Genomic DNA, 27,004 nt, shown 5'->3' on the forward strand with positions numbered 1-27,004 from the left:
ACTCGCTTCTTTGTACATTCATAACTGCAAAACACCACACGATATGGGACTCTTGACAAGACCAACTAGCAAACACAAAAAACCAAAAAGCCAAGAATGATTTGCCGGTTTGGAGGGCAATGGATATCTAAGCCAAAGTGTCTCTCTTTTCCCTTTCAGAGCTTCGGCTTTGTTATTATTATGGTGCACCTGATGAATTCATGGTCTCATTAGAGTCTGTCTCAACTTGTTCAGAACTTGACGAGTTGGTTGCTGAACCCCTTTCTCTTCCTCTGCCTCTTCCTCCTGCTGCATCATCTGCTGCTTCTACTTCACTTTTCTTCGCAAAACGGCCTCCACTAGCTCGTGCCCTTCTCATTGCATGCTTGTGTCTTGACTCATGAAGATATGGCTGCCGCAATTCAAAAATAAACAGCACAAGTTAATCGAGCTACACACCAAACTTAAAAAACTCTTAATAACTCATTTTCAGTCCTTCATAATCCTATTTAACAATATTGACCTTCTCTTTTAGAAGACTCTACACCATCTTTAGATTCTAAGCATTTCCCGATTAATTCCCAATTACTAATCAAATACAGTTTCAGTCAATGAGAAAAAATACCTTTCTGTCCCTGATCACTTTCCTTTCTAGCTCGGCCTTGGCACGTGCTTTTCTTCGTCTAAGAATTCCCTCGTACTGCTTCGCATTCACATAAACGGGTTCTTGTGCCATGTCAAGTGGCAGAGCTGTTCTCTCACGAGGCATTCCAAGATATGGACGAAAACCCTGTTTAAACCATTGAACAAAACAATGTGAAACATAAGATATGAACTATTGTAGAGAGACTGAGAGAGAGATTGGGCAAGATACCATTGGCTGATGACCATATGCTCCCATCATTCCCCCATAATATGGATCCTGATATGGATTTGGGACACAAGCCTGTAAACAGAGTTAAGAGTTTATCATACATATGAAGGGTGTTATACATGATAAGAAGCCCATTTAACAGCTCAAGAACCAATACAGCATATATAACTAAGGAATGAGAGGAAACCACATACAATATAGTGTCCAACAAGCTCTGGTGGTTGTACAAGTTGCTGATCATGCATGTTACGCATTGAAAGCGCCGGATCATTCCCTTCCATTCCGTTATTATCTACTGAAATTGAACAGAGAGACCATTACAGACAAAACAATCAACTAATAAAATGCCACATTTCAACTACACAGAAGCTCCTTTTCATGGATAGAAATATAAAACCCAACGTAATGCAAGTACATCTCAGGGACCAGATTTCATAACTTCATGACTTTGACATGAATTACTCAAATTTCCCTTTCCTGCCTGACTGAGGAACAAATCTTCACCAAATTGCAAATATAGGTATCAAGAATAACATCACTTAGTTAACATTTAACAAGTTACTGCAGAACAGACGCAAACATCAAAGCATCCCCTTAAAAACAAAGAAGTCAAACCTGAACGGGAAGAAGTAGCAGCTTGTGAATCCTTCCAAGTACCATCGTTTTCACCATTCAAGGCACCATCTTCAGATGCCGAGTGAACATCGTTAGATTCAGAAACGTTGGGGCAATCCAAAGAAGAAGAATTTGATGGAACTATAGAAGGTCTGGCTTGAGGCACGACGTTAAAGGAGTTGTTTTTCCACCAGGGCTCAGGATACATCATCGGCTGCTGAACAGCATGTTGATTCACTTCCTCCTCTTCGTTTTCCCTTCCCGGTTTCGATTGCATCTCTTCAAACAAACAAAACAAAAAAATTAGGTCAACACACTCAATAGCCAATCAAGAACAAAACTGGTCACTAAAACCATGGAATAAACAAACTCTTCAACTACAAAATCTGAGCTATATATAAATAGTAAACCAATGCAGAGAAGCAAGCATGCAAACAAAAAAAAAAAACATAAATTTTCGCATAACTTCATAAGCTCATAAGATTCATCAAAATCCCTAAACGAAATTCTAATACACAAAAAAAAAAGGGAGAAAAAAAAAAGAAAAATTAAGAATACCAGAGGAGAATTCACAGCAGAGAGCTCAATTGAAATCGTCTTCGAAGAAGATTAACACTTGTTAAGAATAATCAAAACCCTGAATCGATCACGATTTTGGAGAGAGTTCAGATAACAAAATTGACTTAAAAAAAAAGAAGAAAGAAGACAGAATCTAACGAAAGCAAAGTAAGTAAAGGAACTGGGTGAAAGAGAGAGCGATTGAGAGAACACCCGACAGCCGGCACGAAGGAATCAAAATTTCGTATAAGAAAAAAAATTGAAATTGGGGGAAGAAGAAAACCCTAGATTTTTGGGGATTTCTCTTTTTTTTTTCTTTTCCGGAATTGTATTTTCTGTTTTTTTTTATATAAATAAAAAATATATATGGAGTAAGTTTTTTTTAATAATCGGACAGAACACAAAAGACCGAGAGAGGTTTGATAAGATCACCCCAACGAAAGTGAAAACTTTATGCCACGTGGCGACCGATGAAAGTTGCCAGCGCGCGCAGATCTGGGATCTTCTCCGGGTGACGTTAGTTATATTCCATTCACTCATAGGTTTTACTATTTTTTTCTTTATTAGTAGTAAGTAAAAGGGAGAAAATATTACATTTTTTATTTAAAAAAAACATTACTATATAAGAGAAATTTTGGGTCCAAGTGACACGCAAGTGATCGGCTGCGACGAAGGACACCTGTTGATTGTAGGGACCTCATTTCATTTCCATTTCTTTTTTCTTAATCTTTTTATTTATTTTTCGAAATTTCTTTTACAACAAAATGAATTGTGGTTTTTTCCTTCACGAACAATTTTTAAATTTTTTTGACAATTAAGACTATATTATTTTATTACTGGGAATATAATTAAATGATTTTTTCCCACAAATATAATAAAATGATTATAAAGTAAAACCTCTATAAATTAATAATTTCAACACTGCAAAAATTTATAAATTTATAGAAATTTTAGTTTTTTGAAAAATTAATAATTATTAATTGATAGAAATATATTCTTAATTTATTAATTTTCAAACAAATATCTAAAAATAATTTTTAACAGTTATAAATAATATTTTTATATAATCAGTTACAAGAAAAATAATAATTCTCATGTTTTGAAAAGAAAACTAAAAGTTTTAGATATAAAAAATATTATAAAAATAAACTCTAACAAAAATTAATATATATACACTTTATATAATTATTAATTTATATTATTGGTAGAACTATATATTTACAAAAAAAAAGTATTATTTTATTATATTATCGAATTGTGTTTAAAATTAATTGGTCCAATTTAAGATCAGAAAAATTTATTAATTTATAGAAATTATTAATTTACCAAATATTAATTTATAAAAGTTTTACTGTATATCGTCAAACTTATTTCATGAATGATCTATAAGAAAAAGTCAAGATAATAATTGTATTAGTATATTGTTGTGTTAATAGTTGGCATCTATAACCTAGAACTAGGTATTAACCCACGGAAAACTGCAGACTGCACTTTTTTGATGAAAATTTGTAATAATTTATTTTGTTATTATGGTATTTATTAATTTTAAAATCTAATCTGTTAAATGGAACTGATATATATTTTATTCGATTAGATTTTTGATAAGAAAATTAATTTGTACAGGTAAAAAATGTTGATAAAATTCATAGTTGTAGATTTTATTCAATTAGATTTTTAAAAGTTGTAACTGTTAATTTTTTAATAATATTTTTCTTTTCAAATACGAATTAATTTAGATTCGAATAGATTTTATTTATTTTTGTAGATTTAATTTAGTTTGATCTCTCAACAATTTTTTTTGTTTATTAATAACTAATAAAAATTAATTAATTAATTAATTAATTAAGTTTTCCTAATGGCAAATGAGTATAATTTTTTACAGATTTTAAGGTTATTTTTATATTTGTACTTCTCAATTAATATAATAAAATATATTATAAGAGTCTTAGTTGAATATACCTCCTACAAAAATAATCACAAGTTGAAGATGGGGCCTTGAATGGTGCTATTTATGTTGGAATAATAATAATTAAACAAAATTAAGAAGGTATATGGGTCACATCCTTCACAGTATCACATTATAACACTTGATGTTAATTAATGTCATCATCATCATCATCGATTAGACATAATATTTGAAGTGAAACTTGCACAGATCTTGGTCAAATAATCAAATCATATTTTCTCTACAATTATTAAAAGTAAAATTTTTTTATTATAACAGCGAAATTTATAAATCGATTGATATTTAAAAGTTATATATAAGGATGGAAACAAATGAGAAACCGATTTTTCAAAAACATGAGCGGTGACTCAAGCACCAAATGTTGTTCGTCTAAACAATACAAATTAACCATTTGGCTATATGCATAATGACAGTTGATTATCAGCCAAAGCGCTCATCACTTGAAGTTGAACGTTAATTGCCGTCAACTTTTTGTTTATTTAATGTTCTGTTATGAAAAATATTAAGTGCTGAAATCAATGAGTATATATACAAGTTCTACACAAAACAAAACATATTAGAGTAGAATCGTTATTAAGGTGCTTTATAGTTTGATTGCTAGTAAGCATTTTATGTGATCTCATGGCATAAACTGTACTATATACACCATTTGGCTTTAGATTGTGTACCTAGTCATAATCAATTAATTTATAACAGCAGTGTCACTCTTATAATAGTTAATTGTATCAAATCATATATCAGTCAAATTGTAATAGATTAGTGATTGGAAAACCCTCCAAATTATAAAATTGTGCTTCGTGTATGGTTTTTGTTCTAGAGAGTAATTACAATTTTAATATAAAAATCATTATTAAAAACGATGAGCTAACATTTTATAATTCGTAAAAACCCGATCAACATGCACGTTATACAACCAAAGTAAGAAGTCTTGAACTAGCAACAAGCTGTAGGAGATTAGACACTCTAAAAAATTGATGCCTTAGCATTTTTTTGAATCCATCAATTCCAGTTGAAAAAGAAGAAAAAACAAATGTTTTCCGATCGATGAAGAACTGTATAGAGCTCAGCTCACCATAACTCACTAACTCATGATCACCACGACACCACTATCTTGGTTTTGTGGAAAATATCAAACGTTATAATCCGCATCCATATTTTAGTGACACGCGATTTTTTTTAGAATATTATATGTTCTATACAAGTACAACGAACCAAGACACATACTGACTCGATCCGATCCTTATCATACATATGGATTATGGATGTTACGAATCTATGTCCAAATAAACGTTGATTCATAGTCTTGTCAGATGCATTATATAATAATTTACATACAAACGTTTACCAAGTTGAATCGGAAAGAAAAGTCATATAGCATACGTCGAGTCAAAGACAATTCTCACAATACATAAAACACTAATCCTAATTCCGATAATAACATACACAAAAACACGTCTCTACTTACTTCAACCATTCAAAGGAGTCAACGAGTAGAGAAAGTAATAATAAGACAAATGCGAGAGATTTGAGAAAGGGTAACAAAATAGTGACAAGACTGGTGCGTCACTCCGATCTTTAGCATGTTTCTTCATCTTTTTTGCTATACCTCATCCAAAAAGATAATTCTTGTTAACTTTTTTTTGTTATTTTATGTATGAAGATGTTGAGCATGAAGATGTTGTGTTAACAGAGAACAAGGTGTGTAAAGATGTTGTGCAAGGTTCATTTAGTGGCCGCCCGTCCTGTATGAGACAGATACCGTCGTCAGATGAAACTGAAAAAGTTGAGCATGAAGTTCGTATGAACCAGATCTGCGAACTCTTATCGAAGAATGTACTACATTGTTTCGGTTCCGAAGTGATTGAACCCCTTACATGGTTGGCCACAGAACCATGGATTTGCAATCTGAAAGCCTGCATAGACTTCTGTCATTCTAACGGTATAGATCGCGGTTCAGATGATCTCTCGCTCACTCCTATTCAACTTCATTTTCTAACTCGCCATGGTTTCAATATCTCTACTAAACTATGGGACAATTAGAATATATTATTTTAATACTGAGAATATAATTAAATGATTATAAAGTAAAACCTCTATAAATTAATACTTTCAACACTACAAAAATTTATTAATTTACAGAAATTTTAGTTTTTTGAAAAATTAATAATTATTAATTGATAGAAATATATTCTTAATTTAGTAATTTTCAAACAAATATTTAAAAATAATTTTTAACAGTTATAAATAATATTTTTATATAATCAGTTACAAGAAAAATAATAATTCTCATGTTTTGAAAAGAAAACTAAAAGTTTTAGATATAAAAAATATTATAAAAATAAACTCTAACAAAAATTTATATATATACACTTTATATAATTATTAATTTATATTATTGGTAGGACTATATATTTACAAAAAAGTATTATTTTATTATCTTATTTGTGTCTAAAATTACATTGGTCCAATTTAAGATTGGAAAAATTTATTAATTTATAGAGATTATTAATTTATTAAATATTAATTTATAAAGGTTTTACTGTATATCGTCAAACTTATTTCATGAATGATCTATAAGAAAAAAGTCAAGATAATAATTGTAGTGGTATATTGTTGTGTCAATAGTTGGCATCTATAATCTAGAATTAGGTATTAACCAGCAGAAAACTGCAGACTGCACTTTTTTGATGAAAATTTGTATAATTTATTTTGTTATTATGTTATTTATTAATTTTAAAATCTAAGCTGTTAAATGGAACTGATATGTATTTTATTCGATTAGATTTTTGATAAAAAAATTAATTTGTACAGGTAAAAAATATTGATAAAATTCATAGTTGTAGATTTTATTCAATTAGATTTTTAAAAATTGTAACTGTTAATTTTTTAATAATATTTTCTTTTCAAATACGAATTAATTTAGATTCGAATAGATTTTATTTATTTTTGTAGATTTAATTTAGTTTGATCTCTCAACAATTTTTTTGTTTATTAATAACTAATGAAAATTAATTAATTAATTAATTAAGTTTTCCTAATGGCAAATGAGTATAATTTTTTACAGATTTTAAGGTTATTTTTATATTTGTACTTCTCAATTAATATAATAAAATATATTATAAGAATCTTAGTTGAATATACCTTCTACAAAAATAATCACAAGTTGAAGATGGGGCCTTGAATGGTGCTATTTATGTTGGAATAATACTAATTAAACAAAATTAAGAAGGTATATGGGTCACATCCTTCACAGTATCACATTATAACATTTGATGTTAATTAATGTCATCATCATCATCATCGATTAGGCATAATATTTGAAGTGAAACCTGCACAGATCTTGGTCAAATAATCAAATCATATTTTCTCTGCAATTATTAAAAGTGAAATTTGTTTATTATAACAGCGAAATTTATAAATCGATTGATATTTAAAAGCTATATATAAGGACGGAAACAAATGAGAAACCGATTTTTCAAAAACATGAACGGTGAGTCACCAAATGTTGTTCGTCTAAACAATACAAATTAACCATTTGGCTATATGCATATTGACAGTTGATTATCGGCCAAAGCGCTCATCAATTGAAGTTGAACGTTAATTGCCGTCAACTTTTTGTTTATTTAATGTTCTGTTATGAAAAATATTAAGTGCTGAAATCAATGAGTATATATACAAGTTCTACACAAAACAAAACATATTAGAGTAGAATCGTTATTAAGGTGCTTTATAGTTTGATTGCTAGTAAGCATTTTATGTGATCTCATGGCATAAACTGTACTATATATACCATTTGGCTTTAGATTGTGTACCTAGTCATAATCAATTAATTTATAACAGAAGTGTCACTCTTATAATAGTTAATTGTATCAAATCATATATCAGTCAAATTGTAATAGATTAGTGATTGGAAAACTCTCCAAATCATAAAATTGTGCTTCGTGTATGGTTTTTGTTCTAGAGAGTAATTATAATTTTAATATAAAAATCATTATTAAAAACTATGAGCTAACATTTTATAATTCGTAAAAATCCGATCAACATGCATGTTATACAACCAAAGGAAGAAGTCTTGAACTAGCAACAAGCTGTAGGAGACTAGACACTCCAAAAAATTGATGCCTTAGCATTTTTTTGAATCCATCAATTCCAGTTGAAAAAGAAGAAAAAACAAATGTTTTCCGATCGATGAAGAAATGTATAGAGCTCAGCTCACCATAACTCATTAACTCATGATCACCACGACACCACTATCTTGGTTTTGTGGAAAATATCAAACGTTAATCCGCATCCATATTGTAGTGACACGCGATTTCGTTTAGAATATTCTATGTTCCATACAACGAACCAAGACACATACTGACTCGATGCGATCCTTCATCCTTATCATATACATTAATTACATATGGATGTAACGAATCTATATCCAAATATATGTTGATTCATATAGTCTTGTCACATGCTTTATATAATAATTTACGGACTAAACACAGAAAAATGTTTACCAAGTTGAATCAAAAAGAAAAGTCATATAGCATACATCGAGTCAAAAAAAATTCACAATACATAAAACACCAATCCAAATTCCTATAATATCATACACAAAAACACGTCTCTACTTCACTTCAACCATTAAAACGAGTCAACGAGTAGAGAAAGTAATAATAAGACAAATGCAAGAGATTTGAGAAAGGGTAACAAAAATAATGACAAGACTGGTGTGTCACTTCTATCTTTAGCATGTTCTTCTTCTTTTTTGCTATACCTCACCCAAAAAAAATAATTCTTGTTAACTTTTTTTTGTTATTTTCTTTCTAGAACACACTTTTTGTGGGACTTGAACCCAAGTAATAAGTTTATAAGTGGAGTCGAGCCACTAGGCAAAGCATTTTTAAAATATATTATTCACACAATTTCAAATAGTATATTTTTTTTTTTGAAAAGACATGCACATTGACCACCGTCTAAAAAAGTCACTCAAAGTCCGCTCCTCAGAATCCAACGGCTGTGATTAAAAGAATCAGATTCTTTATTTTACTATTTTATTTTTTTGTAATAACGTGGATTTCAAACCTATATTCCAATACACTTAAATAAAACCACACGCGCCCGCCACCTTCTACCGCTTTATCCCGTCACATACGCTGCAGAGCTCTTTAACCTCCTTATACACTCTCTCTCACCACTTCTTCCGGTCACACCAGTTACCCCCTCTCTCTCTCTCTTCCGTTTTCGTTTTTTTTCTTCTTCCTTCAATAAAATAAATAAAAAAAACGCTCCTCTATCTCTGTCTCAGCTGAGGTGATCAATCTCATTCTTCTTCTTCTCAGTCTTTTTTAGATTTGTTCTCTTTTTTTGCATTTAACTCATTTGGATCTGGAAAATGTGGTTCTCTGTTTCGGCCATTACCGTTTAGATTAATTCAGTTTCTGTTTTGTGTGTTTCCCGATCGCAAGATTCAAAGTTTTGATCTTTCCTTTATAAAGGGGTAAGCTTCATGGTATTATTTTAGATTTATTGTAAAAGCTTCATTTTTTTAATCTGGGTGATTGAGATTTGAAGTCAAAAATAGTTTTGGGTTCGTGAAAGTTTTGAGATTTCGATTTTGTGGTTGACTGTTCATTGACTTCTTCTTCTTTTTTCTTTGTTGGCTTTTATTATCAATTTTAATTAATATGGTTTTTTAAGGTTATATTGAATCGTCTCATGTTGAAAAGTTGTTTATCTGTTTAGTTTTGGTTGGTATGAAACTATATTTTTGTGTGAGTTGATGAAGATGGTTTAGCTGAGCTATATACTGAATCCGAGATGCTTCTTGATCTTGAGTAGTATAAGATTTAGTTTTCTTCTGGGTGGGTTAGTAGTAAATTATTCTTTCTTCTTCAGATTAAATTTCTGCATTTATTAGATCCGGTTGTGACGGGTTGAGTCTTGTTGTTTTGGTAAATCTTCTGACTTTGTTTCCTTACTTTTTGGTCAATTCTTTTTTAAAACTTTTAATTATATTTGTTGAATTAGTAATTTTCCTTTTGTTCTCATTTTGATTGACCGACCAATATTTTTAAGTAATTGTTCTTTATTGGTTGATGATGATTCCAATCCCCAAGTAACATTTTTCTCTTTTGGTTGATTGTTTCAGATCCTTTATTTTGTTTTACAACCATGTGTGGTCTCGCTAAGAAGCTGGATACAGAGAAGACATTGACTTCACTGTCGGATCAGGAGACTGAATCTTTGGCTAAACCCATGAATGATGCTGAGTGGGAACATTCTTTTTCTGCTTTACTTGAGTTTGCTGCAGACAACGATGTTGAAGGCTTTAAGCGGCAACTCTCTGTTGTGTCTTGTATTAACCAGATGGGTCTTTGGTACAGACGCCAAAGGTTTGTTAGGAGGATGGTTGTTGAGCAGAGAACCCCTCTGATGGTTGCTTCTTTATATGGGAGTTTAGACGTTGTTAAGCTTATTCTTTCTTTCCCTGAAGCGGAGTTGAATCTTTCTTGCGGTCCAGATAAAAGTACTGCTCTTCATTGCGCTGCTTCTGGTGCTTCTGTGAGTTCCTTGGATGTTGTCAAGTTGCTTCTCAACGCAGGAGCAGATCCTAATATCACTGATGCTCATGGGAATCGTCCTGTTGATGTTCTTGTTGTGTCTCCACACGCTCCTGGTTTGAGAACCATCCTTGAAGAGATCTTGAAGAAAGACGAGATTATATCTGAAGATCTGCATGCCTCTTCATCTAGCTTGGGATCAAGTTTCCGGTCTCTCTCATCATCTCCAGATAATGGCTCCTCTCTACTCTCTTTAGATTCAGTATCCTCTCCAACTAAGCCAAACGGTACTGATGGGACTTTTGCATCTGAGAAAAAAGAGTACCCTATTGATCCATCATTGCCTGACATCAAAAGTGGGATTTATTCAACCGATGAGTTTCGTATGTTCTCGTTCAAGATCCGCCCATGTTCCAGAGCTTATTCCCATGACTGGACTGAATGTCCATTTGCACACCCGGGTGAGAATGCGAGGAGAAGAGACCCAAGGAAGTTTCACTATACATGTGTTCCATGCCCTGATTTTAAGAAGGGATCCTGCAAGCAAGGCGACATGTGTGAATATGCTCATGGAGTGTTTGAGTGCTGGCTACACCCTGCTCAATACAGAACACGATTGTGCAAGGATGGGATTGGTTGCAACCGAAGAGTTTGCTTCTTTGCTCACGCAAATGAGGAGTTGCGTCCCCTGTATCCTTCCACAGGATCAGGATTGCCATCTCCTCGTTCATCTTCTACGGTTTCTGCCTCTACCATGGACATGGCTTCAGTTTTGAACATGTTACCAGGCTCTCCATCTGCTGCTCAACATTCCTTCACCCCACCAATCTCTCCTTCTGGAAATGGTGGTATGCCGCATTCATCCATGGGTTGGTCTCAACAGAATATACCGGCGTTGAACCTTCCTGGAAGCAATATCCAGTTGAGTCGGCTGAGATCTTCGCTCAACGCTAGAGATATTCCTTCTGAGCAGCTTAGCATGCTGCATGAGTTTGAAATGCAACGTCAGCTCTCTGGTGATATGCACAGTCCACGGTTTATGAATCATTCTGCTCGTCCCAAGACACTGACTCCTTCTAATCTGGAGGAACTCTTCTCAGCTGAGGTTGCATCCCCTCGTTTCTCTGATCAACTTAATGTCTCATCTGTTCTATCGCCTTCCCACAAATCCGCGCTTCTTAATCAGTTACAGAATAATAAGCAGAGCATGCTTTCTCCTATTAAGACAAATCTAATGTCTTCACCAAAGAACGTGGAGCAACAACATTCTCTTCTGCATCAAGCCTCGTCACCTCGAGCTGGGGAGCCTATTTCCCCAATGAACGCTCGGATGAAACAGCAGCTACACTCACGCAGCCTTAGCTCCCGTGAATTTGGATCCAGTCTGCCCCGTGATTTGATGCCGACAGATTCTGGTTCACCACTAAGCCCGTGGTCAAATTGGGACCAGAACCATGGAAGCAAAGTGGACTGGTCAGTGCAATCAGACGAGTTAGGTCGGTTAAGAAAATCTCATTCCTTGGCTAATAACCCAAACAGGGAAGCAGATGTTTCATGGGCTCAGCAGATGTTAAGAGACTCTGCATCATCATCACCTAGGAACGGAAACCGCGTCGTGAACATGAACGGTGCGAGGCCAATGACTCAAGGTGGTTCGAGTGTGAATCCTCACCACAGTGACACTCGTGAGAGTGACATTCTTGAATCGTGGCTTGAGCAGCTGCAGCTAGATCGCTGAGTCACATTTCTGTGAAGCTGTGAAACTGATGATTCGTTTATTTATTATTCAAGAAAGCAAAAACGGAAACGCAAAAATTCCGGGTAAGTGCTTTTTTCGATTCTAATAACCAACCCTTAAAGGCTCAGTTTTTTCAGGCTTCTTTCTGAAATTTCATTACTTTTTCATTTTTATCACCTCATTAAATTAATTATTGTCTCTCTCTGTTGTAACAATGGCCAAAGTGTTCTTCTTTGCCTCTTATTATTTCCCTTATTCCTGATTTACAATTTTTTGTATTCTCTCTCGTTTGTCAATTGTTTCTAATATTTCTTTCATAATTTGTCAAAGAACATTGTATTAAGAAATAATAATAACATATTGTTTCAGCTAATAAGAATCAGTTCACCTCCTTTTGACTTCTCTATTCTCATCTGTATCTTCACTGTACTCAACCACTTAAGAGACTAATTGACATCAAACTTGCTTTCTCATGGGTTGGTGGCGCAATTAACACGCGATATGAATGTTGAAGTTTAAGTACTTAACAACTAAAGTGGTGGAAACAAAAAGTAAAGTTAGAAATAGACAAAATTGACGCAAGTTAAGGTTGCTTTACACCTCAAAATGTGTGAGTGAGAGAGAATATAAATAAATTGCAGAAAAAAACTCTGCTCAATCCTTAAAAACCTGATTTTTAATCCTCCTCAAATCTGAATCTCAAAGCCGTTCTAAGAGATTATATATATAAGTAAGGAAAAAGAATAGGAATACTGGTGTATGGTGGTTCTCACCACAAGCCAATGAACTTCCACCATGCACCACCAACACCAAGCCAGATAACAATGTTGACTATTGAAATCACGAATCCATAGCCCCACCATTTAGCCAGTGGCACGTAGTTGGCCCCGTAGAAGATTGGAGCAGACCCGATACCATAATGGGTCAATCCTCCCATCAGGTTTGATAGGAATGCAAGGACCAAGGCTGCAAAGTAAGGTGGAGTGCCTAGAGCGGTTGAGACCGATAAAAAGGCAGTGAACATAGCCCCGATGTGAGCGGCTCCACTTGCAAAGAAGTAGTGAGTGTAGAAATACAAGAGGACGAGGATTCCAAAAGATAGTTGCCATGACAAACCCAATCCTCCCACAAACTGCAATCAAAACCAAACAATGTCAAAACACTTCAATAGCAATTACCAAGTCATCATACTTTTTTAAGCATTCATCAAATCATTTAACAAACCTTGACTACAGTCTGGCTGAACCACTCAATAAGACCGTATTTGTTAAGATAACCAGCCATCGCAATGAGAGCAGCAAACCAGGTGAGTGTGTCCCATGCAACCGACTCAGCTAAGCACTCTTTCCATGTCACAACACCAGTCACAAGGAGGACTGATAATCCAAGAATGGCTGCAGTCACAGCATCTACACTCAACTTAGCTCCGAAAATCCAAAGACCAACCTGTGTGTCAAGGAGAGAACTTGTTTAGCACAATGAAAATCTTGTCTCTAAAACAAATAAACCAAAACATTTTCACTCAAAACAAAATGCTTTAAACAGAAAGCAGACACCTTGCTCTATCTCAAATAAGATGGAATGGCTACAATCTAATGAAGCACCTTTTAAATCAAAGTCTAGCTAAAAGTGATACCTTGAAAAAGCAAACCCATTTGTAAAGTATCTAACAAACATAAGAACAGAGCTAATATAGCAGAAACACACTTACAGTGAGGAACAAAGTAGCGGCCATAATCAATTCGTTCTTGGTCATAGGTCCCATCTTGTCAAGCTTTTCTTGAGCAAGCTTGGGAGCATCAGGACTGCTCTTAACCGTAGGAGGATAGATAATATACAAAAGAAACGGGACAACAATCAATGAAACAAGTCCCGGAACAATCGCAGCTTTAGCCCAATCAGTCCATCCAATCGTCTGCTGAATCGTATTAAACGCCAAATTAGCACTCAAAGGATTCGCAGCCATAGCCGTCAAGAACATAGCAGAAGAGATCACAGAAGTCTGGAAACAAGTAAGCATCAGCCACGATCCAAGACGATGCTCAGTCCCATCCCCAACATTGCTACCACAAGCAACACAGAGAGATTTCACCAACGGGAGAAAGATTCCACCTGCACGAGCCGAGACTGAAGGAATCGCCGGAGCTAATAGAGCTTCACTGAAGACGAGACTGTAACCGAGTCCCAGCGATGAGCTACCGAAGAGTTTAACGAACTGGTAAGCCACACGGTTACCGAGACCGGTTTTGATGAAACCGCGAGCGAAGAAGAAGGCGAGTGCGATGAGCCATGGGATCGGATCTCCGAAAGCGGAGAAAGCTGCGGCGAAGGTTAGGGTTTTGGTGAGAACGGTTGCTCCTAATCCCAGAAGAGCAACAGCACCGAGAGGAAGCGGCTGAGTGATGATCCCGACGATGGTGGCGAGGAAGATCGCGAGTAATTGCCAAGCGTTGCGAGTGACACCTTCGGGAACAGGGACGAACCATAGAATCAAACCTGTAGCGAGCGATGCGATAAGCGGCTTAATCGCAGCACCTTGCCATGGAACCGGAGCTGGAACCACGGGGGTAGACGGAGAGGAAGAAGCTCCGGCGGCGGAAGAGGCGCGGGTAAGTGTTGATCTCCGGCGTAGAGTAGCGTCGACGGGAAGTGGAGATTTGACTAAAGAGAAGCGAGAATGGATAGATCGGAGAGGTTTCGTCAAATTGAGAGAGGAAGGAGGAGGACGAGGGAGAGAGAGAGAACGAGATTTGAGGGGGAAAGCGAGAGAGCAAGAGCCGGAGAGAGCGAGAGACGCCATTGTTGTAGCGTCGTCGGCGAGAGAGAGAGAGAGAGAGAAGTGAAGAAGAAGAAGGAGTAGGAGAGAGTGAAAGAGGAAAGAGGAAAGAGAGCGTAGAATAAATATGAACCGTTGGATTAGAATCAGACGGTGAGATGTAAAAAAAAAAGAATATACGGTCAGAGTTACGAGAGAGATGATAGAGAAGATCGTGAGGTGAGAAATAGAGAGATCTCCCGTCTTTGCTGGGTCACAAACCTCATCCTATTGGCTTAAATTACAATCCAAAAGCCACTTTGGTCTTTTTTTTTTTTTTAGATCAACAAAACAAAACTATACCTTTCCACTCATACAAAAATGTTCTACTAATTTAGAATATGTTACTATTTAACTAGTGTCCAACCTTACACTGTCCAAGATGGGCCGAGATGGTTTCGCTCGGAATTAGATCTTAGAGATAGGAGTATCTACTAAGAGTAACCAACCACTTAAGCGGCCTTTAGATTAGATGGAAACCATACAAAACTCTATAGACATATGTTTGCCCATATTAAATGAATGTAAGTGTTTATTATTTCTTCTTTTATTAAGGATCGGGTATATATAGTTTTACATTGACTAATCATTACACATGGCACGTCAAAGCCCTAGTACGAAAAGATTATTACAGTATACTCTCTAACTTTTTTCATCTATCAATATAACAATGTATATATATATTTGCATTTATGTGTGTGTGAGTGTGCATGCTGACTCTTGAGTATAAATCCGCAACAGAAGAAAAAAAGAATAAGATGACGTAAAAATTTCATATGCTTTGTTTGAAGTTGAAGTAAAACGAAGGAACCTCAGTGTTCATCATCAACTGGTCAAGGTCCCATAATTCTTCCACTGGTCTGATCATACTCTCAGGTGCGTTTCCAGATCCATTAGTGTTCAACTCGTCTAAGTGGTTGTTGTTAATATTTGTATTGTACCAATCACCTTCTTCACATTCCAGTGGTGGAAAGTAAAGTTCCCCTTGTACCCCTGTGTTTACACCATAGATACCATCTACATATGGGGTAAAATCATCGTTGCACGGGTGGCTGATCATGTTTGGCGCGGGGAATGGATTGTTGGTTGGTATCTGAGTTAAGGAAGGGTTGATGAATCCTTGTTCTTGTAAGGACATGAAGCTTCCTATAATGTCTTTAAGCTCCAAAGAAGAGGTGGAATTAGAAGAGGAGTCGCTTGTTGTGTTATTGGGCGATGAAGATGAGTTGTTGATGAGATTGGATGTATCCGACATCTTCTTTAGCCTTTTCTTTATTGTTGAGTTCCAAAAATTCTTGATCTCGTTGTCAGTCCGACCAGGCAATCGTGCTGCAATCTGAGACCACCTATGAGATCAAAGAAGAAAGAGTAGACTAATGAGCTGATGTCACGTATGTAGTGCATGGTTTGCATGGGAATTAGAAACTGCCTGTATCGTCAAGTTTCATACGCGTGAAAACAAGACAATACAATTTCTTTTAGTTGATCAAACGAAATTGTTGTGTTAAGATTTTGAATTAATTTGATTATTAACAAAATTGACTAAAATTTACATTTTCAATTAGAAGGGAGACAATAGTATATCATAAAAAATGGAGACATGTGTCCTGCGTATAAAATACTAAAGTATATATCTTTGTGATGAAAATGACAGGAAAGAGAAGTTATATAATTGTATAAATTACAAAGATGAAAGCTGAAGTAAAACCCTAATTAAGGAAGAGAAGAAAAGGTGGTAAAGAGAGACAAAAGCCGCTTTCACGAAAACAAGTGTTTGTTGTTAGATTAGATCATAAGACGCACTCTAAGTCTTAAAACCCACGATCAACGAACTTTGACCACTCACATAATTACATGTGAATGTACTCATACCTAAATTGGTTTTGTGCGTCTATTTTCTATTCTTACTATTATTATTATATTTATCTTTACTTGAGGTCAAAATTTCTTCATAAACAATCATTCTGCCCTTTAAATTTAGACAGTTACTTATCGTGCCAATGAAAACTCAACCAAACTTTATCCTTCCACGTAAGTTTGATTCTACATTTTACGATGTTTATGTATCTTCAGTAGTATTATATCGACTGAATTAATGTAATATCAACTGAACCCCCATGCTTAAAAACCCCCCAAAAACAAAAAAAAACAATTTTAAACCACATATATATATATATATATGCATATATAGTGTGAAATAATCTATATCCTTCTTTTCATCTTTTGCATACACACGAGAGTATATCCTAAAATAGAGATTGTTTAAATTAAACTTGATCCAAAATAGATAGCTCCCTTCTTATTTAACTGGCAGAACAAAATTAAATAAAAGTATATATTTAAAACATAACTCATGATTTAATTCGAGATTTTGGTCGTTTTAAGGTGGACTTTTGTTTTAAACCAGTTGACTGGCTTTTTATGCTTTTTACTTTGTAGTTTGTACCCATTAACCGAAAACAAATGAAGCTAGAGAATTTTAAATACAAGACTCACCAGAAAAATGCTAGTTTGCCAAAACATACTTATCCACTAGTTAGCTTATTTTGGTTTTTTTATTTTGTGATAAAAAGTTATTATAATGTCCAAACCAAAATAATGGTAAAAATGCAAACCTGTTGCCGAGGATGGAATGAAAGCGAATGATGAGATCCTCTTCTTGAGGAGAGAAAGCTCCACGCTTGAGGTCAGGACGAAGATAGTTAATCCAACGAAGACGGCAGCTTTTGCCACATCTTTGAAGGCCTGCGTTTTTTGCGACATCGCTCCAACATCCTTGCCCATTGCTTAGCATGTATTGCATCAGCTTTGAGTCTTCCTCTGGAGACCAAAGTCCCTTCTTCATCTTCTTTACTTGATGAGTAGTGGCTGCTGCAATGGCTACCTCTGGTTTCCTCATATTTTTTTTTTGGTTAAGTTGATTGTTTCTCTTTGTTTTGTTTTGTCTTTCTCAAGGATTCATTGATGTGAACGAGTGAAGTTTGTTTTATAATAGAGAGAGAAAAAGAGAGAAGACTTGATGAAGGGAGAATGATGATGATGATGAAAGGGATGGTTGTATGGTTTGCTTACAATTCTGGTAAGAAAAACCATTTGCACTTCCTCCTTTTTAATCTCTATTCCTTAATTATACTATTATTTAATACATCTGTAATATAATATATGGTGTGTTGCTTTGTTTTAAAACATAAAAAAACATCCGAAACCCTCGCTCTTTTTTCAAATTAACACATTTTAGTCGGCATATATTGTATAAGGATAATAAAATACACCAACAACAAATGTATGTTTGTATATAACTAATTTGACCATATGAAGAAACGTTAGTTGATCGGTCATGGATGAAAACGGTTTTGAAAAAGACCCAAAATGCCTAACATCAAAGACAAAAAAGGAGAAGTGCTCTTCACTTGTTCTTTTTATTTCTTTTTGAATATATAACTCATTTCTATTAGCTAGTTTCTTCATTTACAAGGTATATACATTACAGAGACATGTCTAATTCGTTAACCTTACGTGTGTGTATATATATGAATTATATATAACATCAATATATGATATATATAACATTAATATATATATATATATATATATCATGGGGATGTCCATTTCTATTCAAAGATGTCTTCATTTTCAAGGTAAGCGAATGTTTGTGGTATTTAATAAATTGTGGACGTATAAATTGTATTAATAATAAATCGACGTGTGTCATAACCCTTTTGTGCGTTATATGAGGCTTAGCGAGCAAGAAGTTTTGCTTCGGCTTCACACAACCACCTCTCGCGCACCAACACGTATACTTGAAGAAATCAAATTATTGTAATGAAGAAAATATTATAGTTCTCCTTTATCCATATATATTTTATATTCTTTTTTTTTAATATAAACGTGTGTCATGATTTTTTAACTTCTCGATTTACACTCATATCATATGATTTGTAGTATTAATATCTTTTTTTTTCCCACCATCCGCAAAAACGAAACTTTTTATACAATCATAAACAAGACATCCCTAGATAAAGTACATAGGAAGTTAGAATATTGAATCTTGAACATGATCATTCCTAATGTAGAAGTCCAAAGATCTTAGCTTTTAGGGAAAACATTAAAACAAAACGAAATTTCATTGATCGAAAATTCAGATTCAAGGTCTATATGTCGTCCAAGCTATTATCTAACCAGTTGGTTCATGCTATTTTAACCACCTCATGCGTATCCCAAGCTCTCATTTGTTATTGCACTTTAAACTTACAATTTATCAAAATCTATATATGAAGCTCATCCTACTCTTTTACAATTCACTTTTAGTAATGTCGCCTTAAGGGCCAAAAATCCTCTGGAAAGCTTAACTCTTAGCAAAATGAACAAGCATTATTTGTAAACCCAATTCGTGAGAATTGAAATATTTCTATTGCGATTCATAGATCAAATTCTACTTTTGTGGTCGAGTCACTCAAATTAAATTTGGAAGAAAGAATCGCAATCGTACAACAAATATTTTAATTAGAGTGTAAGTTTGCAATAGAAGAAAGTAAAATTGAATAAAATTTTAATTTATAATTTGTGAAAACCTTTTAGTAAATTTATTTCACAACTAAGCTTTATATATGGAGTATTACTCTTAAAATCTTTAAACTTAAGAAGACACGTCAGCTAAATCTAACTAGAAACCGTTAGTGTAACTCTAAAGTCTAAATACATAAAATAATCGCAATTAAAAGTGAACAATACAGTAGTGTGAGGTTAACAACTGTAGAACGTGTAGGGTCATCATATGTGTATTGAATCCTGCTAATAGTGATAACGGAAGCCTCAAGTTTATTTATTTGAATGATTATGCATATACGCAATATATCATTGTCTTAAATGAAGACAAAGTGGTTACTAATTAATAAAGCAATTATCACCCATGAGAACAGAGCCCCAAATAAAGGAAATTAACAAACTACCATTGAATCAAAGCATTAGCTTAAACTTGAATCTTACTTTACAGGGTGATGTATCTTAACCTATAATTTTTTATATATATGTATATCTTTATTTTTCAGAAACAAAAAAAAAACAAAAAAGAAAAAGATAATTAAAGTATTACTCACTTCAGGGTCTATCTTTTTGGTGACAAAATCTAATTGGTGAATCATTATGCATTATTGCATTACATGAAACTTTTGGTTACACTTGTTTTCTGATTAAATTGTCTTTGAAGAAACACAGAGGAAATGGACTTGTTGCTCTTTCAGTTATTTCACAATCGGACAGTTCCAAATCTTACATTACCAGCAAATAAGGACATTCAATATATCGCCAAGTAGTTGTCTTGTCGTCTCTTACTCTTGTTGATCAGAGTTGCACCCCCAAAGAAAAAAACTAAAATATTCAGTGCAACCAAAAGTCATAGAAGAAGTGTTAATAATTTCATGCAATAATTAGCTGTTAACAGCTACTAAAAACTATGGCATTTCTTAAGCTGTATCTGACCTTTTATTGTATTTGCTTTGAAGCGGTGTTATATTCGATTTTATATAGTTTCTTAAATAAAATAAAAAAGAAAGACGTCAAAATAAAACAAAATTTGCCTTATCGTCATCACCTACGAACAAACCTACACCTAAACCGCGTCGGCTATATATCAAAAAATACCGTAAGTCAAAACAAAGGAAAAAGTCAATTGGGTAATAATACATCTTCAACTGCAAGATCTTTCAACAAAAAGTACCAAAGATGAAATGTAGTAGGGCACCACTAAGGTTTTTTTTTTTTTTGTTAATGGGGCACCACTAGTTTAATGAAACTCATTCATATTTCGAAACAACGATTACACCTTTTTTTACTTTCTTTTTGTTGCTGCGGTTAAAGCACAACGATTTACAAGCTATACATTCAATAAATTAAAGCCAAAATGAATCAGTAACTTACTACATTAACGGACTATAACTTAAATTATGCTAAGATAATTCAAAACTCCAATCCGAATCTAAATGTTTTACAAAGTCACCGTGGTGAACCTTCACAAAGTTGTAATCCAATAAACAAAGTTTTAGGCGTGAACCTTAACACAAAGTTCTTCATTGGTCTAAAGAAAGAGACTATTAAAACAGGCCATTAGTTTCAAACGTTACATCAAAAATCGAAAATAAAGAATAGTGAACATAAAACTCAGAACAATTCACGTACTGCGTCTTGCGATCATCGATCATAAGCTGCAGAATCTGAATCTATAACCGGAGGCGGCGAGAAATAACGGTAAGGAGAATAGGTAGTGGGAGGACTTGGAGCTTTGTATTTGTAATGAGGGAACTTATGATTTGATGATGAGACAGAGGAATAACCATAAGCTACTGCAATCATGGCGATGACGACCGTGAGAACCATGAGGAATATGAGGCGTGTCGGCCATGAGCGTCTCATCTTCGGGATCGGAAAAGAGAGATTGATGAAGTTTAATTCCTTTGGAAAAGAGTTTAACTAATATATATAGTTAGAGATTAGAGAGAGCAATAATAATTCTTTTGGCGTCTCGTAGGTTATATAGAATTATTATATAGGCAAATAATTATTTTTTAACAAGTCAAATGTGTTGGTGTTATATAATGTGGAATCTAATTAACACGGCAACATCTTTTTTTTTTTATAATTATTTCCTAGTGCTACTTGTATTAGGATAAGTTTGACTAAAATTTGCAGAGAAAATATGTAAAAGGTGAAATCGTCAGATTGGATTATGTACTAATTACGAGAAACTAATTTGCAGATCTAGCAAACAACAGAAAGATACGGGTACATCTTTCTAATGTTTATCCTGCCGTGTAAATTAGTTTTTTTTTTTAAGGAACTAACGTATATTCTATCGAATATATTATTTATTGTTTTATTTCGCTCTTTATTTTCTATTTTATTGTTTAAACTATAATTTTGTAATTAATTTCCATGCTAATAATTTTTCAAATTATTTTGACTATAATCTTACAAATGTTTTCTTAGCATAGCACAAACTTGAGATACGTCTCCAAAACGACATCGTTTTGATCGAGATTTCCTTGGAAAAAAATTGCTGATAGGAGAAACACGTAGCAATTTCTTCTCAATTACCAAAACCGGTATGGATCTCATCTCATCTCTCTATGAGCATTGTAAACATCACCTTGAATTATCCAAAAAGAAAAGAGTGTTTTATCAAAAGATTAGCTCCTCTATCACAACACTTGTATGGTATAACTACCGATCATGTTTATTCAATTTCCCAATATGTAAGATGTTTATATAAACCATCTAATGTTTTAATTCTTCTCTTTCTTGACCATTGCTTGACCAAGAAACTCTTCCAAACCAATGACAGATGATCCACTAACTCCATCTTCCGTTGCTCTCCTTACTAGTTCCTTCACCTCTTTAGCCTTTTTCCTGATCTTTTCCCCTACGTCAGTCTCCTCCATCACCAAATTGATCTTAGAAACAATCTCATCACATTTGATATCACATCTCTTCCCACGGACCACCTCAACCGATACCCCAATATGTTTCTCCATAAATATCGAATTGAAGAACTGCTCGGCTGCCATGGGCCATCCGAGCAATGGTACACCGTGGCTAAGCGACTCGAGTATCGAGTTCCATCCGCAATGACTCAAAAACACACATGTTGCCTTGTGTGACAATATATCAACTTGTGGTGCCCATCTCTTCACAATCAATCCTCTTCTTGATCTTGTCACTCTTTCCTCAAATCCTTCCGGTAGATACTCGTCCACATCAAACTCACTCTTCACTTCCACACCTATCGGCGGCCTCACGACCCATATGAAGTTCTTCTCGCTTCTCTCTAATGCCATAGCCAATTCTAACATATGCGTTTGAGAAATCGAGTTCATTGAACCAAAACATACGTAGACAACTGAATTGTCCGGTTTTGAGTCAAGCCATGCCTTCACAGCTTCCTCTGTCGACCTTGACTCCGCCTTTTTCTCCCGTGAATGCAAAACCGGCCCCACCGACCAAACCGGAACACCGGTTATTCTACGGAAGTAGGATAAGCCGATCTGGTCGATCTCCGCAACCGTGTTAACCAAGAATCCATCGAAATCAGACCATCCTGGTATATTCTTTTTCATGAAAACAGACCAATCATCACTTCCATCAGCTTCCAACATGAAAGAGTTCAACTGAGTTTTCTCAATCTCCCCTGCTTCAGGGAAATCATCTAAAAGAAACTGATCTTGTTTGGTTTCTTTATGTGGCAAGTTTAACCATATGGATCTATAACAACCTAACCCAAAAGCACCAGCGGCACTAAAGATCACAGAAGAAACACCAATCTCTTTACAAACCTGACCGATCCAACCCAAGAAGAAATCACCTATCACCACAACCGAGCTCTGGCCATCATCTTCTTCTTCCTTCAAGATCTTCGTGACCAGGTCTCTAAAAGGTTCACGAAGCGACCTAGAAGCTTCAAGAAGGCTGATGACGAGAGAGTAAGGAAGAGCATCGAAATTCTCACCGTCGTAAGGGAGGCCGTGGTCAGAGCTGTTGAAAGGTAACTCGATGAGACTTATGGAAGAATCATGCGGAAGATTAGAGCGTATCTTGGGGATATTCAAAGGAGTGTTGACGAGAGAGATCATGTTTTTGGCTGCTCTGTTCTTCTTCTTCATCATCTTCTCTAAACGAAGTGCTAAAGCTACAAAAGGGATGATATGGCCTTGACCCATGAAAGGAAACATCACGATTCTCAGATTTCTTGGTTTAGCGTCCGCCATTGCTGAGGAAAATTTTGAGATTTGGGGGTTTGATACTATTTGCCGTATCGATAACGTTTCAGATTTAGACAAGAGAAAATGTGTTTTTGCTCTGACAAGAAAAGACTTTAAAAAGAGTAACAAGATTGACTGACTACATTTATTCCTTTGAAACACTTTTTTAGGGAAGGGGGATTTGGTAAAACCACTTTTTTCTTCTTTTCATGAAATAGTAGTTTGTGCCGTTGGCTTTTTTTTGTTGTTGTCTCTATTTTTTGTCCTCATATTGTGAAAAGCGTGATGAATTCTTACAAATTTAGACATGCATTCGTTGAATTTATCTACTTTATAAAGAGTATATCCATTGTATCAAAAAATTTTAGGCATGTAGTTTTTTGATATTAGTATTTTTCTGTCTAGAAAAAGTTAGCCACTCATTGAATTAGGCTTTTTATGTACCAATAGCTAGATGCCGGCTAAAATGGTTATGGACATCGTTCAATAGAACCAAAAAGATCCTTTAATATAGGTTTCTTTTAGGCCACATACACAAAGGTGGAATAAAAAAGGTGATGGGCCTTTCTTCCCAATCAATCTAATAATACTAGTTGTCCCCACATTTCATGACCCTTTCAGCCTATGTGTCTCTGTCTCCTTGTGTCAAGTGCTCACTTTCTTCTTCTTCTAAATCAAAGTTTTGCTGTTTAAAATTTTTGCCAATGAAAAGATGAGCAATTTGGTTAAATTAAAGAACCGAATTGGTTCGGTTATAGAAAAAAATGAAGCAAAATTTCCTTGACAACTAGTATTTGACAATAATTAAAAAAAAACCTATAATAATTCTTAACCAATCTGTTCTCACTCTCTTTAGAACAGATTTCAAGAGATGTAGGAGCAACTTTTCATTTATTATGAGCCCAAACAATGGATTCAATAAGTTCTTGCCAATAACCACGCCCGCTGAATAGAAACATGAAACTGAAAGTCCATACAAAATGAGCACCTAGGAAAAAAAGACCATATACAGATAGTGAAGCCTAAGGTAGAAGAAACACTAGAGGTGCACAATGAAAAAAAATAATTAAGAACTAATCAACTTTGATTAGACTAGACTCTCTTCAGACTTTTAGCCCATTGACTTGTACCTGCAAAGAACCTTACATCTCAAAACCCTATCTTGAACATAAAACCCTGGCATCACCATGACCTTAACCCGTGCCGGTCCACGTGAGGATGCTGATCTCTGCCTATCTGCACCCATGTCTTCCATAAAACTTGATTCAAACTCTCTGTTCTCTTCAACTCTCAAGATCCCTAAAGCTGGATTAAACGAGAAGGCAAGCAAATGAAGCAACCATACACATTTTGCAGCCACAAAGAATGCTTGAAGCATTTGTTCAGACCAAGGTCTTGTCCAATTCAATGTTGTAATGATCAGACTCATCTTCTCATCGCAGAATCTACTGAACTCCTCGCTGTAGTATTTTGTACCCTTCTTCAATACCTCGTTCCAGCTCAAGTTTCTCAAGGAAGCAAAGGACGCAAAATTCACTTGTCGATCTTGTTCAGGATCAAGCAATTTCGGCTTACCGTTCTTCTGGAAAACGCAGTTCTCGAAGTCTTGGTATATTGATTGGCTTATGATCGCTTCTAAGTGGTACTGAATGATTTTGGAGTACTTAGAGGTGAATGATAAGTTGTGAGGTTGAAGGAGAGTGTTGATGTTACCTATTAGAGTCGAGTCTTCTTCGTCGATCTCTAAAACTAATGTTTTCAAGAATTGCTTTATCGACAATCTTGCTTCCGATACAATCTGCAAGAAACCTTCAACCATCACTTCTTCACTCACTGGCATCTCTGAGTTCTTCTTCCCTGAGCTTCTTGCAACATTATTCTCCTGTGACACTACTTCTGTTGCTTCTCTCAGAGCTTTCTTTAAGTTGTCACAGTAACTTTCCAAGTACTGAAGCTTCTCACTTAACTCTCCCAATGATGACTTCATCTCAGAGACTTGTGTTAACGCAGCGTCTCTACTTCTGGTTGCTTCAATCAATTCCCTCTTCAACTTCTCAACACCCAAACCAGAATCCTTCAACACCTCAGAAACTTCCTCTGATTTCTCAGTTCTACTAGGGGAATTAAAGATCGAGTTACTCTTTTGCTTCTTCTTCAACTTTGGGAATAACCAAGACATCACTCTTCCTCCACGGTTCCTTGGCTGAGAAGAAACAACAGCCGAGTGTGAATCCGTCAAGGGCACAACAAGATTAGAGTTCTTCAAGCTCTTGGTATCAAAACCTCTCTGTTTGTTGTAATCATTGCAAGAAGAGACCGACCTAAAGTCAACCGAGCCGCAGTTGCTTCTACCGGAAGTATACAAATGTAACGGTGGGGATTTGAGAGCGTCCGACATAGTGTAAACATGGTGATGAGAATCTTGATGAGGCACTACAGTCTTTCTTGAAGTAGAGGTTTTATAAGAATCAGAGAGATAAGTATGTCTCACGTCTTGATCTTCATCTCCATCTTCATCCCATGTCTCAGATAAAGTGAGATTCTTGAGATGAAATGCCGACACAGGCTCATCCTCATAACTCTGTTTCAAAGACACCAATAGACAAAACCAAAGTTAGCAGAGAAAACTAGTGTAAGGTGAAAAAGCACAGTAACTTTTATCCAAATTTCACAACAGTGTGTCAGCTAAAAACAAAAAACAAAAACACAGTGGTTCTACCAAATTCAGGTCTTTTCTGTTTTGTCTTTTATACTTTTAACACACTTAAACAGTTGTTAAAATTATTAAAGGGCCTAACCAAATTATATAATGTGTATATTTGATTCGAAACAATAAACCACTTGTGAAGAAAGATCCAGAACAAGCAACGACATGATACAATAAGTTAAGAAAGATAGTGTAAATCTAAATTGGATACTGAAAAAATGCAATAATTAACGAGCTCTGAACCGGATTTAACCAAATAAATCTCGGGTTCGATGAAATCATATATATAAAAGTAGAGTTTCAGTCTCTCCTTATTGGTCCACTTGGCAATACAATTTTAACAAAAAAAAATTATATTAAAACACAAATTTAAAACAATTAATTTTCACATTTAACTCACATAATATAAAACTGAAATCTTTATAGCTTCTCCCTATAAATTATGCATCAA

At 34.8% G+C, this 27,004-nt stretch overlaps 7 protein-coding genes across 10 annotated transcripts in view; 1 reads left to right on the forward strand and 6 right to left on the reverse strand.

Annotated features, from left to right (window-relative positions):
• On the reverse strand, nt 7-2,345 carry LOC104769492 (nuclear transcription factor Y subunit A-1-like). 3 transcript variants are annotated; one of them, XM_010493713.2, is made up of 7 exons: nt 2,240-2,345; nt 2,027-2,105; nt 1,469-1,747; nt 1,048-1,148; nt 854-925; nt 605-769; nt 179-391 (listed from the first exon to the last, which is right to left on the reverse strand). In XM_010493713.2, the coding sequence occupies exons 3-7, from the start codon at nt 1,743-1,745 to the stop codon at nt 179-181; spliced, it is 828 nt and encodes a 275-aa protein (XP_010492015.1). In that variant the 5' UTR covers nt 1,746-1,747; nt 2,027-2,105; nt 2,240-2,345. The 3 variants fall into 3 exon arrangements, with proteins under 3 accessions (XP_019097834.1, XP_010492015.1, XP_010492016.1); XM_019242289.1 differs by having other exon boundaries at nt 7-391; nt 2,027-2,345; XM_010493714.2 differs by having other exon boundaries at nt 1,048-1,145; nt 2,027-2,345.
• On the forward strand, nt 9,160-12,672 carry LOC104769494 (zinc finger CCCH domain-containing protein 56-like). 2 transcript variants are annotated; one of them, XM_010493716.2, is made up of 2 exons: nt 9,160-9,480; nt 10,132-12,672. In XM_010493716.2, exon 2 carries the CDS (start codon nt 10,155-10,157, stop codon nt 12,279-12,281), a length of 2,127 nt encoding a protein of 708 aa, XP_010492018.1. In that variant the 5' UTR covers nt 9,160-9,480; nt 10,132-10,154; the 3' UTR covers nt 12,282-12,672. The 2 variants fall into 2 exon arrangements, with proteins under 2 accessions (XP_010492018.1, XP_010492019.1); XM_010493717.2 differs by having other exon boundaries at nt 9,160-9,293.
• LOC104769496 (dicarboxylate transporter 1, chloroplastic) lies at nt 12,834-15,133 on the reverse strand. The gene is made up of 3 exons (XM_010493720.1): nt 13,993-15,133; nt 13,506-13,727; nt 12,834-13,413 (listed from the first exon to the last, which is right to left on the reverse strand). The coding sequence occupies exons 1-3, from the start codon at nt 15,079-15,081 to the stop codon at nt 13,051-13,053; spliced, it is 1,674 nt and encodes a 557-aa protein (XP_010492022.1). The 5' UTR covers nt 15,082-15,133; the 3' UTR covers nt 12,834-13,050.
• On the reverse strand, nt 15,760-18,044 carry LOC104769497 (transcription factor MYB46-like). Its single transcript, XM_010493721.1, has 2 exons — nt 17,712-18,044; nt 15,760-16,442 (listed from the first exon to the last, which is right to left on the reverse strand). Exons 1-2 carry the CDS (start codon nt 17,993-17,995, stop codon nt 15,869-15,871), a joined length of 858 nt encoding a protein of 285 aa, XP_010492023.1. The 5' UTR covers nt 17,996-18,044; the 3' UTR covers nt 15,760-15,868.
• On the reverse strand, nt 20,221-21,574 carry LOC109131322. The gene is made up of 2 exons (XM_019242143.1): nt 21,271-21,574; nt 20,221-20,463 (listed from the first exon to the last, which is right to left on the reverse strand). The coding sequence occupies exon 1, from the start codon at nt 21,502-21,504 to the stop codon at nt 21,283-21,285; it is 222 nt and encodes a 73-aa protein (XP_019097688.1). The 5' UTR covers nt 21,505-21,574; the 3' UTR covers nt 20,221-20,463; nt 21,271-21,282.
• On the reverse strand, nt 22,219-24,107 carry LOC104769498 (UDP-glycosyltransferase 92A1-like). Its single transcript, XM_010493722.2, has one exon. The coding sequence runs from the start codon at nt 23,850-23,852 to the stop codon at nt 22,374-22,376; it is 1,479 nt and encodes a 492-aa protein (XP_010492024.1). The 5' UTR covers nt 23,853-24,107; the 3' UTR covers nt 22,219-22,373.
• The window catches only part of LOC104769499 (IRK-interacting protein-like), a 6,933-nt gene continuing 4,647 nt past the window's right edge, over nt 24,719-27,004 (reverse strand). The window contains exon 2 of the mRNA XM_010493724.2: nt 24,719-26,427. Coding sequence (XP_010492026.1) covers nt 24,958-26,427 — 1,470 coding nt within the window. The 3' untranslated portion in view covers nt 24,719-24,957. The remainder of the gene's footprint in view (nt 26,428-27,004) is intronic.

The sequence above is a fragment of the Camelina sativa genome, chromosome 20 (assembly GCF_000633955.1).
Source record: "Camelina sativa cultivar DH55 chromosome 20, Cs, whole genome shotgun sequence".
NCBI classification, from domain to species: Eukaryota; Viridiplantae; Streptophyta; class Magnoliopsida; order Brassicales; family Brassicaceae; genus Camelina; species Camelina sativa.

What these genes read in the sequence shown, in the direction of transcription:
- LOC104769492 (XM_019242289.1), bottom strand. Translation starts at nt 1,745, where the DNA reads ATGCAATCGAAACCGGGAAGGGAAAACGAAGAGGAGGAAGTGAATCAA. An exon ending in AGCTTGTTGGACACTATATT is followed by an intron (nt 926 to 1,047) that starts GTATGTGGTTTC and finishes CTCTGTTTACAG; the next exon opens with GCTTGTGTCCCAAATCCATA. An exon ending in AAGTGATCAGGGACAGAAAG is followed by an intron (nt 392 to 604) that starts GTATTTTTTCTC and finishes GAATTGCGGCAG; the next exon opens with CCATATCTTCATGAGTCAAG.
- LOC104769494 (XM_010493716.2), top strand. Translation starts at nt 10,155, where the DNA reads ATGTGTGGTCTCGCTAAGAAGCTGGATACAGAGAAGACATTGACTTCA.
- LOC104769496 (XM_010493720.1), bottom strand. Translation starts at nt 15,081, where the DNA reads ATGGCGTCTCTCGCTCTCTCCGGCTCTTGCTCTCTCGCTTTCCCCCTC. An exon ending in CCGCTACTTTGTTCCTCACT is followed by an intron (nt 13,728 to 13,992) that starts GTAAGTGTGTTT and finishes CTTGACACACAG; the next exon opens with GTTGGTCTTTGGATTTTCGG. An exon ending in TCAGCCAGACTGTAGTCAAG is followed by an intron (nt 13,414 to 13,505) that starts GTTTGTTAAATG and finishes TTTTGATTGCAG; the next exon opens with TTTGTGGGAGGATTGGGTTT.
- LOC104769497 (XM_010493721.1), bottom strand. Translation starts at nt 17,995, where the DNA reads ATGAGGAAACCAGAGGTAGCCATTGCAGCAGCCACTACTCATCAAGTA. An exon ending in CATTCCATCCTCGGCAACAG is followed by an intron (nt 16,443 to 17,711) that starts GTTTGCATTTTT and finishes TTGATCTCATAG; the next exon opens with GTGGTCTCAGATTGCAGCAC.
- LOC109131322 (XM_019242143.1), bottom strand. Translation starts at nt 21,504, where the DNA reads ATGAGACGCTCATGGCCGACACGCCTCATATTCCTCATGGTTCTCACG.
- LOC104769498 (XM_010493722.2), bottom strand. Translation starts at nt 23,852, where the DNA reads ATGGCGGACGCTAAACCAAGAAATCTGAGAATCGTGATGTTTCCTTTC.